Source organism: Mesitornis unicolor, unplaced genomic scaffold (assembly GCF_000695765.1).
Source record: "Mesitornis unicolor isolate BGI_N332 unplaced genomic scaffold, ASM69576v1 scaffold26757, whole genome shotgun sequence".
In the NCBI taxonomy this organism is placed as follows: domain Eukaryota; kingdom Metazoa; phylum Chordata; class Aves; order Mesitornithiformes; family Mesitornithidae; genus Mesitornis; species Mesitornis unicolor.
Genome location: NW_010197484.1, coordinates 15,757 through 33,164, shown reverse-complemented (window position 1 = coordinate 33,164; position 17,408 = coordinate 15,757). Strand labels below are relative to the sequence as shown.

Below are 17,408 nucleotides of genomic sequence, written 5' to 3'. Positions count from 1 at the left end.
AGTAGTAATAGTAGTAGTAGTAGTAGTAATATCATTTATGTTTTAGAACAACTTCATCTTGATATCTGAAGCAGATCAGAGATACAATGTTTTCAGAGAATACATCCCAGATAATGTACAGAGCATTACTTCTTGACAGAAAAAGTATTACTAATTTCAAGGGACAATAACTTTCATCATCTTTTGGTGTTTTCACTCATGATAATTTAACTACTATTAATAAAATACTTGATCTTTCCAAGCAAATGTCTTGCCTTTTGTGATCCTAATTTCATTTAACATTACTAGAATGTGCATGAGTCTCTTGGTGCCATGACTTAACCATAAGTGAAAACCTATTGCAAAAGGGATTTCACAGCATTTCAACACATTGTACATCCTGCAGTTTTAAGTCCTGCTAGGCTTGCCAAAAAGAAGGGATAGTGACAACATTGGTCACATCCCAGGGGAAAGAAGTGCAGTTTGTTTTGAACACCGAATTCTATGGCTCACAAGCAGATGCTGACACCAGCCAACAGCAGTTCAAAAGTTATTTTCAGTTTGAGAAAGTAAGAGGGATCACTATAATGCAACACGGCAGAGTTTCTTTAGTAACACAAAGTATTAAAATTCACCTTTCACCTTGAACAAATTTTAAAGGAAAGGATAGGAATAACTTCATAACAATTTTCCCATTCAAAAATAATATTCAGTATGTAAGTTAAACTTCAGCTGTAGAAGGTCACATCAGAACAGTCGGAAACTACCAACAATGAAATTGGTTACAATATCTAGTTCACTGTTACATAAAATGCATTTACTGTATAATAGCTAAGGAATGCATGTAATTTAAAGAGGGCTCCTGTAGCAATCACATAGACTGAACATATGCAGTATAATAAGTCTCAAATTCATTGCATTTACTGTAGAGTGCAAAAGCTTTTTTCTGTCCATTGAGAGCCCCCTGCTTAGCAAGAAAGTCAGACTGTCACATTATTATATTAAATCAAATCAAATCATGAATGCCAATCAGAAGAAGTATTCCTTTTGATTTTCATTGCCTGTGTTTTGCATGCTGAGCTCACTTTTCAGTGCAGATTCAGCACTGTCTTCATTTTCAGATCCTTTTGCCTCATTTTTTGTGTATATGCCTTTTTTTTTATAAATGCGTATGGCTATGGCAGTGATGCAAAGTAGGATGAATATCACAACTGCTATCACACCTAGGAGAAGAAGAGAGAAAAAAAGTAAAGAGAAAGGATAGACAAATAATAACTCATGGGACAGAGAGTGGGACAAAAAAGAAATTACTAAATCACATACTAGAGGGGATTGCCACAAAGCTCAAGAAATAAGATGCCATAGCTGCTTTTAAACCAGAAACAGCACTGTACAAGCTTCACAGTTTTGTAATTTTGCATACGAGTAATAAAAAAAAAAAAAGAAATCCACAGAATGCTACAATTTTTGAAACTTTTGAATGGAAGACCAGTAGCAGCCTTAGGGTACTGTAAATAAGAGGGTGTCTTTTCCTCTTTCACCATCAGCCCCTAGATCTCTGCCAGACTGAGAAGTTAAGCCACTGCAGATTTGATGAGGAACTGTGCACAGAGCATTACTTCTTGACAGAAAAAGTATTACTAATTTCAAGGATCTTTCCTGGCAGACAATGAGATGGCACAAAGGGCAGTATTATTACTTTCTCCTTTTCCCTAACTCCTACGAGTATTGGACAAAGTACTCTCCCTTTCCTCAGTCACTTATGTCACTCAGGACCCTTTTTTTATACCACATGTCATCAGAACGGAAGGGGATATGCTTCCCATCATCAACTTTTACCTGCCAATCAGCAATCCTGTCACTGCTCCACCTCTGGGGAAGGAATCTGGAGAGTAGAGGCAGGGCAGAACAAGGTGAGGACAAAGGTACCAATCTGGAATTCTGGACCAGGTCCTCTATCAGCTCTGCCTGTGTACACCACAAAGTCCAAGCCTCAGATCCTTTGCAGTAAAAATGGTTGCACAGAATTAGCCCCATTTATATCCAACACTGCACACAAATTAGTTCAGATCACAGACTACTGGTGCTGACTAAACAATACAGTTAGTGAGGAGACTTCATAGAAGAAAATATAAAACAGTGTATCACAGGGGCTCCAGTGGAAATTGGCCAGTGTTTATAGCCACCTATCATCAGGCCAAATGGGGCAGAAATTTTAATGTTTTTTTCAGCCTCATGGAAGAAAATCGCCACTGAACTGCCTTTGGTACATCATAACAGCATGGAGAAGTTCTAATTATCTACATTAGCAAGGGCTCACATTTCTCTAACTGCATCGTTGTAATGAAGAGACACTGGTTAAAATACTAAAATCAAAGCTCACTATATTTTCAGGGTGGAATAACATAGGTTTGACTCCCTCTCTTCAGGTTTGTGGCAATTGTTCTGACATCCTAAGTGTGTTTTTACATTTCATGACTACATGACCTTGCTTTCATAAGTAAGCAAGCTCTCTGCCTACACAGGTGATAGTAAGCAAGCTTCCTTTTCTAACAGATTTTAAAGCCCCGTTTGTTAAGGTAACATCATCCTCAGTACAGCCACAAGCATTATGGTGTTCTACCTGATCAGTTAGAATGTGAAGTGGAAGGAGCACAAGCTTTATACAGGGGACTCACTGGGTACCATATGTGCCACATGACTTACACATATGAGACTAAAGTGAATATGCAGTTGTTACTAGGTCATGCTGCTCTGCAGCAGATTATGAAGAGTAAGAAAAGGGACACTTTTCACAGAGATAAGCATGACTTTACAGACTTCCAGCCTATCTCCTCTCTTCTCATTCATCCTTTCATGATGCTCTCAGGTCCTCAAGTTCATGATTCAGCATGATTGGGAAAAGGTTGAATTTGAGAAGAAATGAAACAAAAGGGAAACAGAAGGTGCTTGTCAAAAAGGTAGAAAGCAAAACTGGGTTGGAGAGAGGAAAAAAGTACAAAACAGTCTGGGAAACAATTGTAATGCAGTAGCTCTGCTGTACTAGAGAAAGGAACAATCTGCTGCATAATTTGCCTAATGCTGCAAGAAAAATAAATATACATAGCGCCTTAAAGCTGTAAATATAAGCAGACTATCCAAAATTACGCACTTGTAATTTTTTTCATTCTTTAACATGAGCAGCCATCCTTAATGGTAGGAATATAAACTTTCTTGTATGGTAACTTCTTCTCTGGAAAAGATTCTATAATCTGAGTAAATCTTGTTCTTATTTAGATTAAACAGAACAGTCATTCCCTTGTTTCGCAGTCATAGTACATGTCACCTATCAGGGCTTATCTATAAACTTGCCTTGTCTGAGGTTGAATTGGTATAATTTTCAGTTTTATTAATTTACTTAGATTAAACTTTACTGAGTGTTGCTTTATTTTGACTTTAAAACAACCATATTAAGCAGTAGAAAAATTGTAAGTATATATTTCCAAATGTATTTAATAACAATAAAATTGTGCTGTTGTTATCTTAAAAAGAATATAAGTACTGTAATTGAAAGTTCAAAAATCACTTCGTTGTTAGTATACTTATTAATATCCAGCCACACTAAATTACCTAGCACATAAAGTACAGGTACTTATGTAAAATAATACTTATCTTTTGAAACAGCAAAGTAATTTTTGACAGAGTTAGACAGAAGATCTCAGAAGCTGTATTTTTAAATTCTGATCTCACTGAACTCAGTGGTAAAATTCTCAAAGTTTGTGTATATAAAAATATACAGACATAAGTATCACTTCATAGCAAGGAAGATTCTGGGTTTTATTGCCTCTTATTTTAGTATCTTTAGCACTATCATGTTAAAGGTCACTGACCGTGCAGTGTGCTGTTGACCATAGCAGATATCGTTATTTAAATGGCAGACACACAGGTCACTGCAGGTTCTTATTTTAACTCCACCTTCCATAGACCTAAATGCTTTTATCCTCAGTGAGAAGCCTTGGCAGCTTTATTCTACTAAATCCCACTATGTTGTTTGTCTGCTGAAGCTTTTAAAACCCATAGAAAGGAAAGCTATTCAGAATTTAAAAGGTGGAAGGGATGACCTTTCCCTTCCTTGCCCTCTTTCTGTTGAATTAACTAATGGAAATTGAAGCAGTGAAATATACTGGAAAAATAGTGCGTTCATGAGTGAAAACAAGTTTCCTTCTCCCACCTCCTGCCAAGAGAAGAAATATCACTGGGAATTCTCACAGAGGAAGACTGTCACAGAAGACAATATAATTCCTCTAAAGAAGAAAACCAAACTGACATAGCCATTTGCTCCAATATCAATAACAGGAATTTAAATTCTCCAGAGGGTCCTCAAGTGCCTAACTCTCCCTATTAAGGCTCACTTGAGTACTCTTCATTTCTGCTAAAGAGACAGAACTGTAGGTTTACCCACTACATCAGAGATGGATCTTGACTTCAAGTCAGTCAAAAAGACACAGTAATGGAAAGTACACATCCTGATTATCAGTCCTGTACTTTAAACACAAGATACATAACTTAAGGTCTATGGCATATTTGTTTTGATAGGCCAGTGAAGTAAAGGGACTGTAACTTTAGGAGCAATTGAACTCTACATCATCCTTTCTCTATTCCTCTGTTAAAAATAAATGTTTTGAAAAAAGTTTGTGGATGATCATTTGGAGTTCTATTGGAACTGATAAAAGTTGAGAAAAGAAATAGTGAGAAGATAGAGCAGAAATGGTATTTCAAAACAAGAGTACTTATATTTTATTGTTATTATTTTAACATGGATCTTATTTTTGAGCTGTTAATTAACGCAAGTGGCATTCTGTTCAAGAGTACGCTGCTTTCCAAATGTAAAACCAGAATGAAACTTACATCAGTCTGTCAAAGGATTGTTTCAAGCACTGTTAGAACTCATTTTATCAAGAAAAATCTGTGTTGCTCAGACATACTAAAGAAGATTTTGAACTTGACTGTGTAGCAAAATGTCATTTTTTGGCATAGTCAAGGAGCAAAGATTGTTCTTTCTTAAACTTATGTTACTTTTCACAGCATATCCAAGCACTTTTTTAAGCCATAGACACTAGTATTAGGAAGGTTGGAAACCTGCTCTTGGTAACTTGTGTTTCAGTAGAACGTCTCAATGCATGGAACACTTATGGCTTAATTTTATGTAAAGAAAATATGAGAGCTATTGATCCCATTTTAAAACAATGTTTAATTTTTGTCTGTCTACTACTTGTAATAACATGAAGCCTTTATATTAGTTTCCTTATACACACAAAACTAAACTGATTTCACTTCAACATTGAAAGACTCATAGTTATTAGAAAAAAAAGTTTCCTGTGGAGTTTTTATAGTACTTATTACCTCCAATAATTGCAGAGTCACTTCTGATTGTATTAGCTAAGGGCTCTCCCTCATCTATTGGTCCAGAGTGATCTGAAGCAGAAAAAAGTGTAAAGTGACAAACAAATAGAAGAAGGGTTTTCAAGAAATTCTCACATGGTTACAGCTCATGTATAGTATGGCACAGTGACAGTAGTATGGGTCTATATGCATGCAAAGAAAATCAGTGATACAGATTATACTTTGCAGAGTTAAAGAGAAAAATATAAACATTCAGAGGAAAAGAGAAAGACTAGAGAAAAAGAAGTAAGCATGTATAAAAGAAAATTATTTTTCAAACTACTTGTGGGATGGTAACACATAAGGAAAAAAAAAAAGAGTTGTGATTCGTGTCATGATTACTCTATTTAGATTTTGCTTCAGAGATCAGAACAAGTGATAGCCATATGCTACCTGCAAATGAATTGGTTGTTTCACTTGATGTTGACTCAGCTCCAGCTAAAGTACCACAGTTGGATTCAGTGAAGCGTCCCTTTACAATGACGGGGGCTGAGCTGCTGTGGTGCAGTGCAGCCTTCAAAGGAGCAATGTGGTTGAACTGCACTGAAGAGAGACATCCAGTAAACCCCTGAGAGTTTGCCTTCGAAGTCTCCTCATCTACATTGCTGTTTTCTGTGAATCAAAAGGAACAGAACACAATTAATCATAGTGCATATGTACAAAATAAAGTGGCAGAAGAATAAATGAATAATTAACCTGTGTTCCTCTGAGTATATTCGAGTTACAGCAACGTATGTAGAGTCACTGAATCTCTTTCTTGTCTGTCTTTAATGAAAAGACAGTCAGATACATTCAATCATTTTATTTAAACAGATGACAATTGCTAGTCTGCTGAGGGAAATGTTTTTAACTTACTATAGCAAGTACCAAAGCAAAAAGATTCAAATGTAAGTAAAATATTTAGTTTAAAATGCAACAACTTTCCATTCAGTGAAAAGGTAAGTACAAAACAAGCATTCATGAAAAATAAAGGTTTTATTAGATTTCTTCTCATAAATATGTATATTATTGGATCATATTCTTTCCACAAGTTCATAATTCTACTCCATCCCATCACCATCAGGTCTGTCAAAACAAAAACTCTATGAAGATCCTGGAAATCCATGAAGATATTTTCTGTAAAAATTCTAAAAAATAAATGTTTTTCCAATTTACTATACATTTTAAATATAATGCCATGACCTTCCCCACTTTCTTGAGCTGCTTTTCTGAATGTATATACCCTGTCAGAGTTCTTTATTTATTCACCAGCTAATGCTCACAAGTGCACTCACTACTCTGGAAATGGAAAACAGTTTATTTACTTTAACAGTTCTAATTTAAATAAAATCTCTGGAAATACTAATTAATCAAAGAGGACTCTTTAGGAAGCAATTTTTCAAGTTTTGTGCAAATAAAATGAAAATTTAATATCACTAATTTTCATCTCTGACTGGTCCTAGAAACCATGAATTTACTTGTGATCTTTACAGTGGCTAACATAGCAATTTTAAATACTAAAGTACAATGAATTCCTCAATACAGTAGTGAAAATTAGTTAACAATGAAAACTTAGCTAACGTATTTTTGTTGAATGTTGCAAAATATCACAGCAGCTACTTTCCTCAGCTACTGTCTGCTTTTTGCAATGATGATGTAATATTAGATAGATGGATGTCAGCCAAGAGTCTGCTCACCTACACTGATGGATTACATAAAATGTTGGATGTTTAACTGCCTCTATTCTCTCTGTAGCATATACTGCTTCTCATGATTACCTCACCACCCTGAAGGATCTGCTAGATCTGGATGTCTTAAGGAAAAGACTAATCTGAGGTGCAAAAAAAAAGAAGTCTAGAAATCTTTATGATAAATATATGTATCTCTATAAGTAGGACTGAAATCCTCAAGAGTGAAGTGTTTTCTAGTGTTTTTTAGTTTCTTATATAAACCATTTTGTAAACATTGTATGTGTGTAATATGAAAGGAAATTAGATATTTTAAATCTTTATAGTTCACCTCACTCATTAATTAGATATTGCTAGGATAAAGTATAACTTTTTATTATATTAAGCAGTATTGCTGATAAAAGTGATATGTTTTAGGGAAAAAACAAACCCGTCTCTGCTTTAGTGCTTAAGTAAAATTTAACTGACTAAAAATGACACACACACACATCCTCAACTTATCAGAGACTTTATTTTATAGTAAACTGCACTTATGCATTCTTAAGCATCTTTGTAGCAACTCATTTGCTAAATGTATTCAAATATTTTCAGCAGACAAAATTACTCCACCTACATTTTCTTCTAAAAAAACTCCACAGAACCAAAAAAACAAAACACAAAATTGGTGACCTTCTTTCTTGAGTTCTACTTCAACCTTCTTTCATCTGTGCAACAATACTGAAACTCAACAGACATACAGAACATTTTGAGATAAGAATGCTGCAGCTAAAAGACTAGCTTTGATCTTTCCGCTTTTATGGTGTTGAAGACTGCAAAATTTTTCATGTTTTCGTACAATCTTATCTTGTCTCAAAATTAGTCAGGTCCATAATACATTAAGTTTACTATGGGCTCAGAGGTTGGGCTTAAAGTCTTATAGTAAATTGGGTTGCAACAGGCTGATGGCCAGTCACCAGTAGGGTTCTCCAGGGCTCAGTTTTAGGGTGAGTTTTCTTTAATATTTTTATAAATTATCTGAATGCAGAGGTCAAATGTATATTAAATAAGTTTGCCAATGATAATAAACTAAGAGGATCTATGGATCCCCTTAAAGGTAAAGAGGCCTTACAGAGAGATGTGGATAGACTAGAGTGCTGGGTAGTCACCAACTGAATGAAATTTAAGAAAAGCAAGTGCCAGATTCTCCACCTGGGATGGAGTGATGATGGTTATACACACGGACTGGCAGAGACTGAAGAGCAGCCCTACAGATCAGGGGATCTGAACCAACAGCATGCTCTGGCGGCCAAAAGGGCCAACCACTTTCCTGGCGTGCATCAAGCTTCGTGGAGGAGGTGCTGATTTAATTTCTCTGATAACCAGTGCTAGGAGGGACATGAGGAAATGGAATTAAGCTGCATCAGAGGAAGTTCAGACTGAACATTAGGAAAAGTTTCTTCACTGAAAGGCTAGTTGGTCACTGGAACAGGATCCTCAGAGAAGTGGTCAAGGCATCAAGCCTCTCAGAGTTCAAAGAGTGTCTGGATGACACTCTTAGTCATATGGTTTAGTTTTAGGTAGTCCTGTGGGAAGGAGAGATTTGGACATAGTGATCCTTACAGGTCACTTCCATCTTGAAATATTATATGATTCTATGATTCTATGAGTCTCACATTCATGCAAAACGCATGTGTTGGTATGAAAATGTTACTATGGTCAGGCTTTTTTCATTAAAAGTCCTTATTACAGTTAAAACTGTACACATCTGTACACCCACTGATTTCAGTTGAATCATATAGGTTTAGTTGGTTGGGTTTTTTTCCTCATGGTTAATATGTGAACACATAAATGTTCCTATGCTGGTTTTTGTTTTTGTTTTTGTTTTTGTTTTTGTTTTTGTTTTTGTCTTTGTTTTTGTTTTTGTTTTTAATGTGAAGAAGCAACATTATTTTACTGAAGTTTACTTATGATTCAGATTGAAATGAATACGAGCAGATAAATTACTAGAAAATATATCATTAAGCAATTATATTTCTGATTCTTGTACATGAAAGTATACCCTTTAAAACATTTCAAAATGGTCTAGGTCCCTTTTCCTTAATTTGTTATGTGTTTGAGCAGTTTACTACTGATAAAAATGCCTGTAAAGAAAGCAATTTGATCGATAGGAAGTAATAAATAGTATTGAGGGTTTTTGGAACTTTTTCAAAAATACAAATGCAGCAGTCAGGAGTCACAAGCAGGTGTTATTTGTGGAATTGTCATTTGCCACACTGCTGAGACTGAGAAAAAAAACCCTTAAAATAAAACATCAGAAGGCAGATATTTTGCCAACAGAATTGTTTCATCAAATTAAAGTATCTCTATTAAATCACTGAATACTGATTTTTTAAATAGTGCTATTTTGTCCAAGATTGTAAGTCTGTGGAAACTTTCTTTTTCCATAAGTAATTCTCCTGAGAAGCTTCTGTGTTGGAAGTAAACCTTCAAAAGCTTGCCTGACTTAATTAAAAATAAGATGAAAAAAAAATTTAAGAAGTTTCATATACATTTGCTGGAGTAAAATTACATGTACTTTGAATTCTAGGAGCTGAATAAAATGTGTATTTTACACTAAAATACTTATATTAAAGGATTTTCTAAACCAACTTTAAAAGATTTAATTTTACTACCTTATTACTATATCAATTCCCAAATTCATATAATACAAAAAGCTGCATAAAGAGAAATTGACACTTTTAAAGTAACTATTATTCTGGATGTGATACATTGAAATATTTTTTGGGGATTACTCGGGCATTATTGTCTTAAAAGGCTGATTTTCAAATTAACAATTAGAATTATGACCATATTTTTACTTATTAATGGAGCATAGTGGAAGTTTTTAAATTCCATCATTTCTTTATCAATAAAACTGTAATAATCATAGCTCTTAAGCAAGCTGTGCGATTATTTATCCTCAAAGATATTTCCATAAAGATAGAACTAAATTATACAGTCTTGTAATTTCAAAGGCAAATAAAGCAACATAAGAAAGGAAAATTCGAGTACAAATACAATGGAATAGTTTGCATACACAGAAATTTTATTTCAAATGTGGGTACAAATATTTTACTGGCTTAATTTAGGCCTTCTTACTGGAACTGATTTGTGTCTCTGTGTGTATATATGTGCGTGTGGTTGTGTGTGCGCAAACACATATATGTGACAGAAAGCCTTAAGCTCTAATTTTTATTTAGAATAGAGTAGAAAACTAATTTTGTACACTTTTTTTTTCTATTTACGTCATTTGAATGTAAACAGAAGTCAGACATAAGCTGGTGGAGACTTACTGCCTACCACCTGGTGACATGATGGACTATTTAAGATGTTTTGCTTGTCGGTAGGAGATTCTTAGGAAAAACATAGCAGTGTTTTCTACTGTTATAGCCAGGACAGTTTATCTGGGTCTATTACATTGGTAGAAACATTGATTTACCAAAGCTGTTACATTATTCCCAAAGGTACTATATGAAAAGCGGTAGATATATGGATCCTGGAGGGGTGCTTCAGGTACGTAATAAAAAATTCCTCAAAACTAAACCACATACAAATGAATGAGAAAAAAACCCACTTTGATCATCTGCTTTAGGATAAGTACTCTATAAAACACATAAATATATCCCATAAACTGGGAGAGCAAGGTAAAGTAATATATTGTCTATATTAAGTTGAGATGAAATCTTGATTTCTTCTTTGTCACTATGCTCATTCTTAGCTGCAATAGAGTTAATTTTCCTTTATCGTAGTCTGGGATAGAGTTAATTTTCTTCATAGCAGCTATTATGAGACTATGTTTTGAATTCATGCTGAGAATAGTATGATAGCACAAAGATGTTCTTGTCGTTCGCAGGCAGTTTACATTAAGACAAGGACTTTTGTTGGTGCCTCATGCTGTCCCTGTCATAGCCATGACAGCTAATCTAAACTAAGCAGAGAGATACCCTATGCCATTAGATATGTTATATATATAAACTGGCGGGAGTCAGTCGGGAGATGTGATCACTATCTGAGGACTGACTGAGCATCAGTCAGCAGGTGGTGATCAGTTGCATCCCTTGTTATCTGTTGGTCCTGTTTTATTTTATTATATTATATTTTGTCTTTATTATCATCACAATTCTTTATTATTATGATTTTATTTTTATTTTATTTCAATTATTAAACTGTTCTTATCTCAACCCAAAAGTTTTCTTATCTTTTCCTTCTAATTCTCTCCCCCATTGAGACACGGCGCTGGAGAGCAAACGGCTGTGTGGTGCTTAGCTGCTCGCTGGATTAAACCACAACAGTCACATATCACAGTTTTCTGAATTTATTTCTATAAAAAGCTTTTGTTAACACTTTAGCGTAGTTAAGGAGGTTTTTAAAGAATGGAAAACCATCACTCTTTTGCAATCAGTTTATTGTCTAAATATTCAAGCACCAAAGAGTCAGAGAGTGTGGTAGTTCACTTGCCAGATCTTGTTCTGGAAGGAAGTTCATAATTCCTGCTAAAACTTACTTTTATTAAAAATAAACAGAATTGCTTTTGTCTGTGGTTATAAGCTCTGTGCCATATGAAATTGTAAACTTTTAAGATACAATATTTTCCAATCATTCTTATTTTGGTAAACCTGTTTATTCTACACTTAGCCCATGATCATTTCTGGAAAGGTGAAAAGAATCAGCCTAACTACAAAGTGGTGAAAAGGTCAGTGTAGCCTTATTTACCATGTATCACAAACTATACCAGCTCTGTTTTGATATTGTTGCAACAAAAGGTGCTAGTAGAGGAAGTCCACAAATGGACTTTTACTTGATATGAGAATGTGAGTACACAAATGGACTTTTACTTGATATGAGAATGTAGCAACACAAACTTTAAATTACTTTAGAGGAAAGAGAAATATCCTTTAACTTTTCACCAGCATCACCTCTATCACTGACTTTTCCCTGTGTGACAAATATGAAAATAATAAGATACTGAGAATTTTCATTCAGGCTTTTTTATTTGAACAAAATTGACAAAATGATAGTTATAGGTAGGTAGATGCCATTTTGATCATTACTAGAGAGATCCAGACAGCTTTTGATGAATCATCATTAGACAAAATATTTCGTCCTAGCTGATTTTTTTTATTATTAACTCCAACAAAGTTTTTGCTTACATTAACTTATCCCTAACTGTTTACATCGAAACCTAATCACAGAAAGTTTTTCAAATACAGTGCATTATTAATAGTATTCTATGGTCTTTGTGTATGCATTCACAGTGATTTATTTTTTCTGAGAGTAAAAAAAAGGGGAGTCTCATAATGTTTGATTGCAAAATAAGAGAAGTGCGAAATTATTTTTAATGGAATACACTTGATCATTTTTCAGGAAGTACTTACCTATGATTATATTTTTATTCCAACAGCACTGAAGTTTCTGCTTTGATTGTGACTTAGTATCTAATTAAATCCAAGACAACAAATGTCTTTCAATGAGATTAGGTTTATTAATTTTTATGTGCCACAATGACATTTTGATCTATGTTTTAGAAAACCCTGTGGTGTTTTCACTTACCTAAAATCTTGCCAAGTATGAGAGATTTGATTGCATTGAATTCTGTGCCTGAAGACAGAATAAACTTTATTCTTTCATTCTGGTTAACCTGCAGAATGATGTGGTTAAAAAAAAAGGCAAATAATGGAAAAGATATTAGTCAAAATTTGCAAAATATGTGGATAAGATCAAGATTAAAAATAAAAGGACCTGAGGGAAGCATTTGTTATTCATAGCATAAAAACTAATCAGGAAATAGATGATCAGCTTCCTCAGATCACTGATTATAGCTGTGGCACTTCTTAAGCACTCCAGTTAATAAGGCTTTATTTATCTTATTGATTTGACTGATTCCTTCTTATTTTCATCTATAAAAGGAATAACAATGGTAAATTTTCAAAAACATGAAAAAGGCTCTTTTCATTAAAAAAAGGTACTCAACATTTAGTTCATAAATATCAAACATTATATCGTATATGCTCTGCCTCCCAGGGTGCCTCTAGAACTACTTGCCTTCAAGCCTTCTACCAGTGCATAATTAAGGACACACAGCTCTAACCTCAAACCAGTAACTTGTAACATTCGTGTTTTTAAAAATTTAATTTAAAAAATTAATACTTTTTACATTCTAGTGTCTAATATTAGCAAATCAAATATTTCTACTTTGTCATTAGGTTTCCACAAAGAAATGACAACAAACTTTTCCTTAATAATTACATTCCTTTGATGTAAAAGGGAGCAAAGGAAAACAAATCAATAGGCTTAAATTTTTATCTAGGTGGTAAAATATTTGTATTGTGGTTTGATACATAATTCGAAATATGTGATGAAGCAAAAACCAAAAGGATGTCCCAAAACAAATAACAGTAGTCATATACATATCACAAATTTTGAAAAATTAACCATCAAACGGTTCATTATATATTCATTTTAAAGGTCAAGGAGGTATTGGCCTTTTTATACAGACAGGATGAACACCAGATATTGTCTAACGTAGACTTTTAATATGCCTCATATGTCTGTTAACCTTTGCTTGATTTACTTGAGATATTAAAACACAGATTATTTGGAGGTAATTGCCTTGTATCTATTGACTTAATTTTGCTTGGATCTTCACCTTTTTTATGATAATCCACTTTTTTTTGTCTAACTCAATTACCTCTACAAAAAGCATTTCCTCCTCTCTGTTAATCTTCACATGTTGCAGCTGTCCATCAGCCATGCTTTTGGTACTTATGCTGAAGACATCAGGATCTTGATGGCTATCTAGCTTGTACCTGATCTGTAAACTTCCTGCAGGGAAAAATAAAGCAGAAAGTATACTACACTACATACACAACAGGCAGTGTAGATCACATACAATGTCTCATTCTTCACAGGTGCATTTGAAGAGTAAAACAAAAATGGTTTATTTATTTAAGGAATTAACTGTGAGTAGCTGACATAAATGAGAAATGAAAGAAGGCAACAGGAAAACTAATAGCACAGTTGGAAATAGGATGTAGTGGCAGATAACCATAAACAAAATCTGAATAAAACACAAATCTGAATAATTTGTGCAGAAATTTTAGTAAATGCTTTTACAATTCAGCTGAGAAAGACTTGGTCTGGTAGCTCATATCAAGGTGATTTATCAAACAAAACTCAGTACCTTACAAGTACTGTTCTTGAATAATGTTTACAATGTCCAGACCACTAGGATGCAGTTAATAATTACTAGCTCACTTTCCATTTTTTGTTAACTCCCAACATACTGCCTGTAGGCATATAATCACAGAGGCTCATTCACAGCAGAACACAGAGGCAACATGGTTTTCTTATCAGAAATTCCCTCCCAGCTCTAGATGAATTGCGACTTTCTATTCATCCTCTGGAAAGCAAAGCACAGGTCAATCATCAGTAAAATGTGTTCCACCTCACATGATGGAAAAGATACTACAGTTATTCATCCGAATTTGCATCTGGCAAAGTACAGAAAATTCTTTGAACACAGAGCCACCGTGATGGTAAAGATTCTTTGATAAACTCATAGATTAAACTCAGTCTCTGGGTTTTTTAAATAAAAAAAAATAAAAATCTAGACATAGAAGAAAGCATGAGGAAAAAAGATTCAACTCACAATTAATGTTCAGCTTAAATGGAAACATCAGTTACATTATGTGTATTTTCACAGGTATGTAAGTAGCTTATGCAATTAGTTCAACTACATGATCTCTCATTAATTTGAAAAATGGATATGGCACTTTCAAAAAGTAGTTTATTTTATTATTTAGCATGTAGATGGCAATCAATACACCATATGAGTAGCAGACTAAACACATACATTTTGAGTTTCATTTCAAAACTTAAAAAAAAAAAGGATAATATTTTACTGCATTTCTAAAGGAATTCCAGAAATTTCGTGTTTCCAGATGGCCTATTGGAACACTCACCATTTCTGATAAGAATGACTGAAAGGTATTCCTTGTAGAAGGAGCTGATATAAAGCAGTAAGCTTGGTGTCTGTGTTGTTCGGAAGGCAAATGTAATTGCTTCTCTGTTCAGTGTCATGTCAGCATAAAAAGAAGAAGCATGAGAACTAGAATTTTTAGCTAAGGTGTAGTATTCTTGAAAATTGTATGACACAGAAGTGCCAGTCCCAAAATAGGCAGAGATCTCTGAAACAAGAAATCAGTTTTTAAACATCACGCAAAACAAGACTAAAGATCTTTTTATTTTTCTTTCTGCAACAGAACAAAACAAAATATATTCTTAACTACTGTGATAAAGATGAAAAAAAAATAAATAGAACAAGTATTTAGAAATATAGAAAAGAGTAAGACCCAACCTGTGCTAGAGCAAAAACCCAGTTAGACTGTGTCTTAAATACCTTTTCTGTGAAGTGTTTCTTTTTGTCTAGTTTTAAATGTGCTTCCTACTTTTTTCATGTTTATTCATGTCCTCAAGCCCAATATGTCCTCTCCTATATGTATACTGCTACTACAGAGAAATGGATGTATCAGTTTGAATCCTAACATATTGATTAAACATCTCCACAGCTGAAACATATATGTGTGAAATGAGACGGGTCATGTGGAAGAAAGAAAAGGAGAATACAAACTGGGTTATGGCCTTCTTCTGGATGAATCAATCATAGAGACCTTCTGTATCTCTGTGATACATGGTATTTCACAGCCACTTTCTCCTGAAAGTAACTGTATTGAACTATCCTGTTTTCACAGACAATCTTCACAATTCAGAAAAATTTCTGCAAATTTCTGTAATCTGGTCCAGTATCTTTGACTTTTATTGAAAAATTATTCTCTTTCAAAGTTATTCTCTTTGAAAGTTCTTACTCTAGGTCTTACCACACTTACAGCAACAAGAGCCATTCTGCCTCTGCAGAATAATAAACGTGGATTATGACCATTAGTCTCTTCTGCTGTTTGTGTGGGTAGAGGAAAGGGTCATTTCTCCTTCAGTGGCATAGGCTCCACAGCAACAGGTATGGAAGGACTTCAGGTGAGCCCTTTATTCTTATGATGGCTGTGATAGCTAGACAAAGGCTGTGCTCACTGAATGAGAGAAACATGCAGTTATGCCAATTAAGCCACTGAGTATTTTGCAGAGTGGATTTAAAACGTGGATGAAGCAAATATTTTTTAGCAGATAAGAACTATATGCAAATATCAAAAGTTCTAGATAGACTTCCATTCTTAAAATTTAAACTTGACAATTTATGTTCCTCTACCAGTATGACACCATCACCAAAGAACTCCTTTAAAAAGGCTGAAAACCTGTGTTCAGTCCTCTTTCCAATGATCTCACTTTCTTACAATAAAAATAAGTTTAAGATTCTTCTGCTTCTTGGTTTTGTTTTCCAAATTTAGTTCTAGTTTTGAGATTAAGACAGAAATCCAGAAGTTTATTAATAAAAATGTAGTTCCCAGCTTTAGTATAATATAAAAGAAACAAAGGAATGACACAACAATAAAGAAAATATTCTGATCCTCTCAGGTAATATGATTACTGGTTTAAATAGTATATATTGAATATATTTCTGGAAAACAATGTTTAACAAAACTTACTGAACAAATTTAGCTCAATGTTTCTTTAAATTAAGTAAACCATAAAAAATTTGAAAGCATTTAAACATATCTTTAAAGGGCTGTAAAGATCTTGTTCTGGACTGTATGATCCTGTTTTCAATAACAGATAAAGCTGAAAGACATGCTTGCCTTTCTTGCAGAATGGCCCAGCATAGGCAGAGAAAGTGCAGTCACAGGAGAATCCACTGTATTTCTCTCTGCATTTTCCACCGTTGTGACACAGGTTACCATAGCTGCTACAATGTCCAGGACAGCCTGGTTCAACTCCTGGCGTTATTTTTGCTCTCTCTTCCAGGTCAAGGGCCATTCCATTTAACTGTAATGAACGAATGCATCCCAGAAATCCTTTCTGCCTAGATGCTGTTCCACCTGAAATAAATTCATATGAGCTCTTAAAAATTTAAATAAATTGTGTAAAAAACTCTTTATGTTTTATAGCCCCGAAGAACCTATTATAAATTTCCAAGATACTAGACTATACATGTGAAAATGTTTATAACTAGGTATAAAAGCATATCTGATTTCATTTTAGTCAAGTAAACACAGTGAACCTTTGAAGATTTTGAAAGGAAACAAAGATTTTGCGCAGTAAGATACCAAGAAATGATGCATACTTCTACTAATTCAGAAAAGAGCAACATCCAGAGATTAGGTGGTTTTCTTCTCTTTTTTTTTTTGTTAATTTTATGAGGAGGGGAGAGGAGGG

At 34.2% G+C, this 17,408-nt stretch overlaps 1 protein-coding gene across 1 annotated transcript in view; it reads right to left on the bottom strand.

Annotated features, from left to right (window-relative positions):
• Positions 1 to 1,008: 1,008 nt before the first annotated feature.
• LOC104544070 (contactin-associated protein-like 4) overlaps positions 1,009 to 17,408 on the bottom strand; it is a gene marked incomplete at its 5' end in the record, with an annotated part of 26,275 nt that continues 9,875 nt past the window's right edge. Inside the window, 7 exons of the mRNA XM_010188822.1 lie at positions 1,009 to 1,202; positions 5,362 to 5,433; positions 5,794 to 6,012; positions 12,636 to 12,723; positions 13,774 to 13,907; positions 15,047 to 15,271; positions 16,832 to 17,071. Coding sequence (XP_010187124.1) covers positions 1,009 to 1,202; positions 5,362 to 5,433; positions 5,794 to 6,012; positions 12,636 to 12,723; positions 13,774 to 13,907; positions 15,047 to 15,271; positions 16,832 to 17,071 — 1,172 coding nt within the window. The remainder of the gene's footprint in view (positions 1,203 to 5,361; positions 5,434 to 5,793; positions 6,013 to 12,635; positions 12,724 to 13,773; positions 13,908 to 15,046; positions 15,272 to 16,831; positions 17,072 to 17,408) is intronic.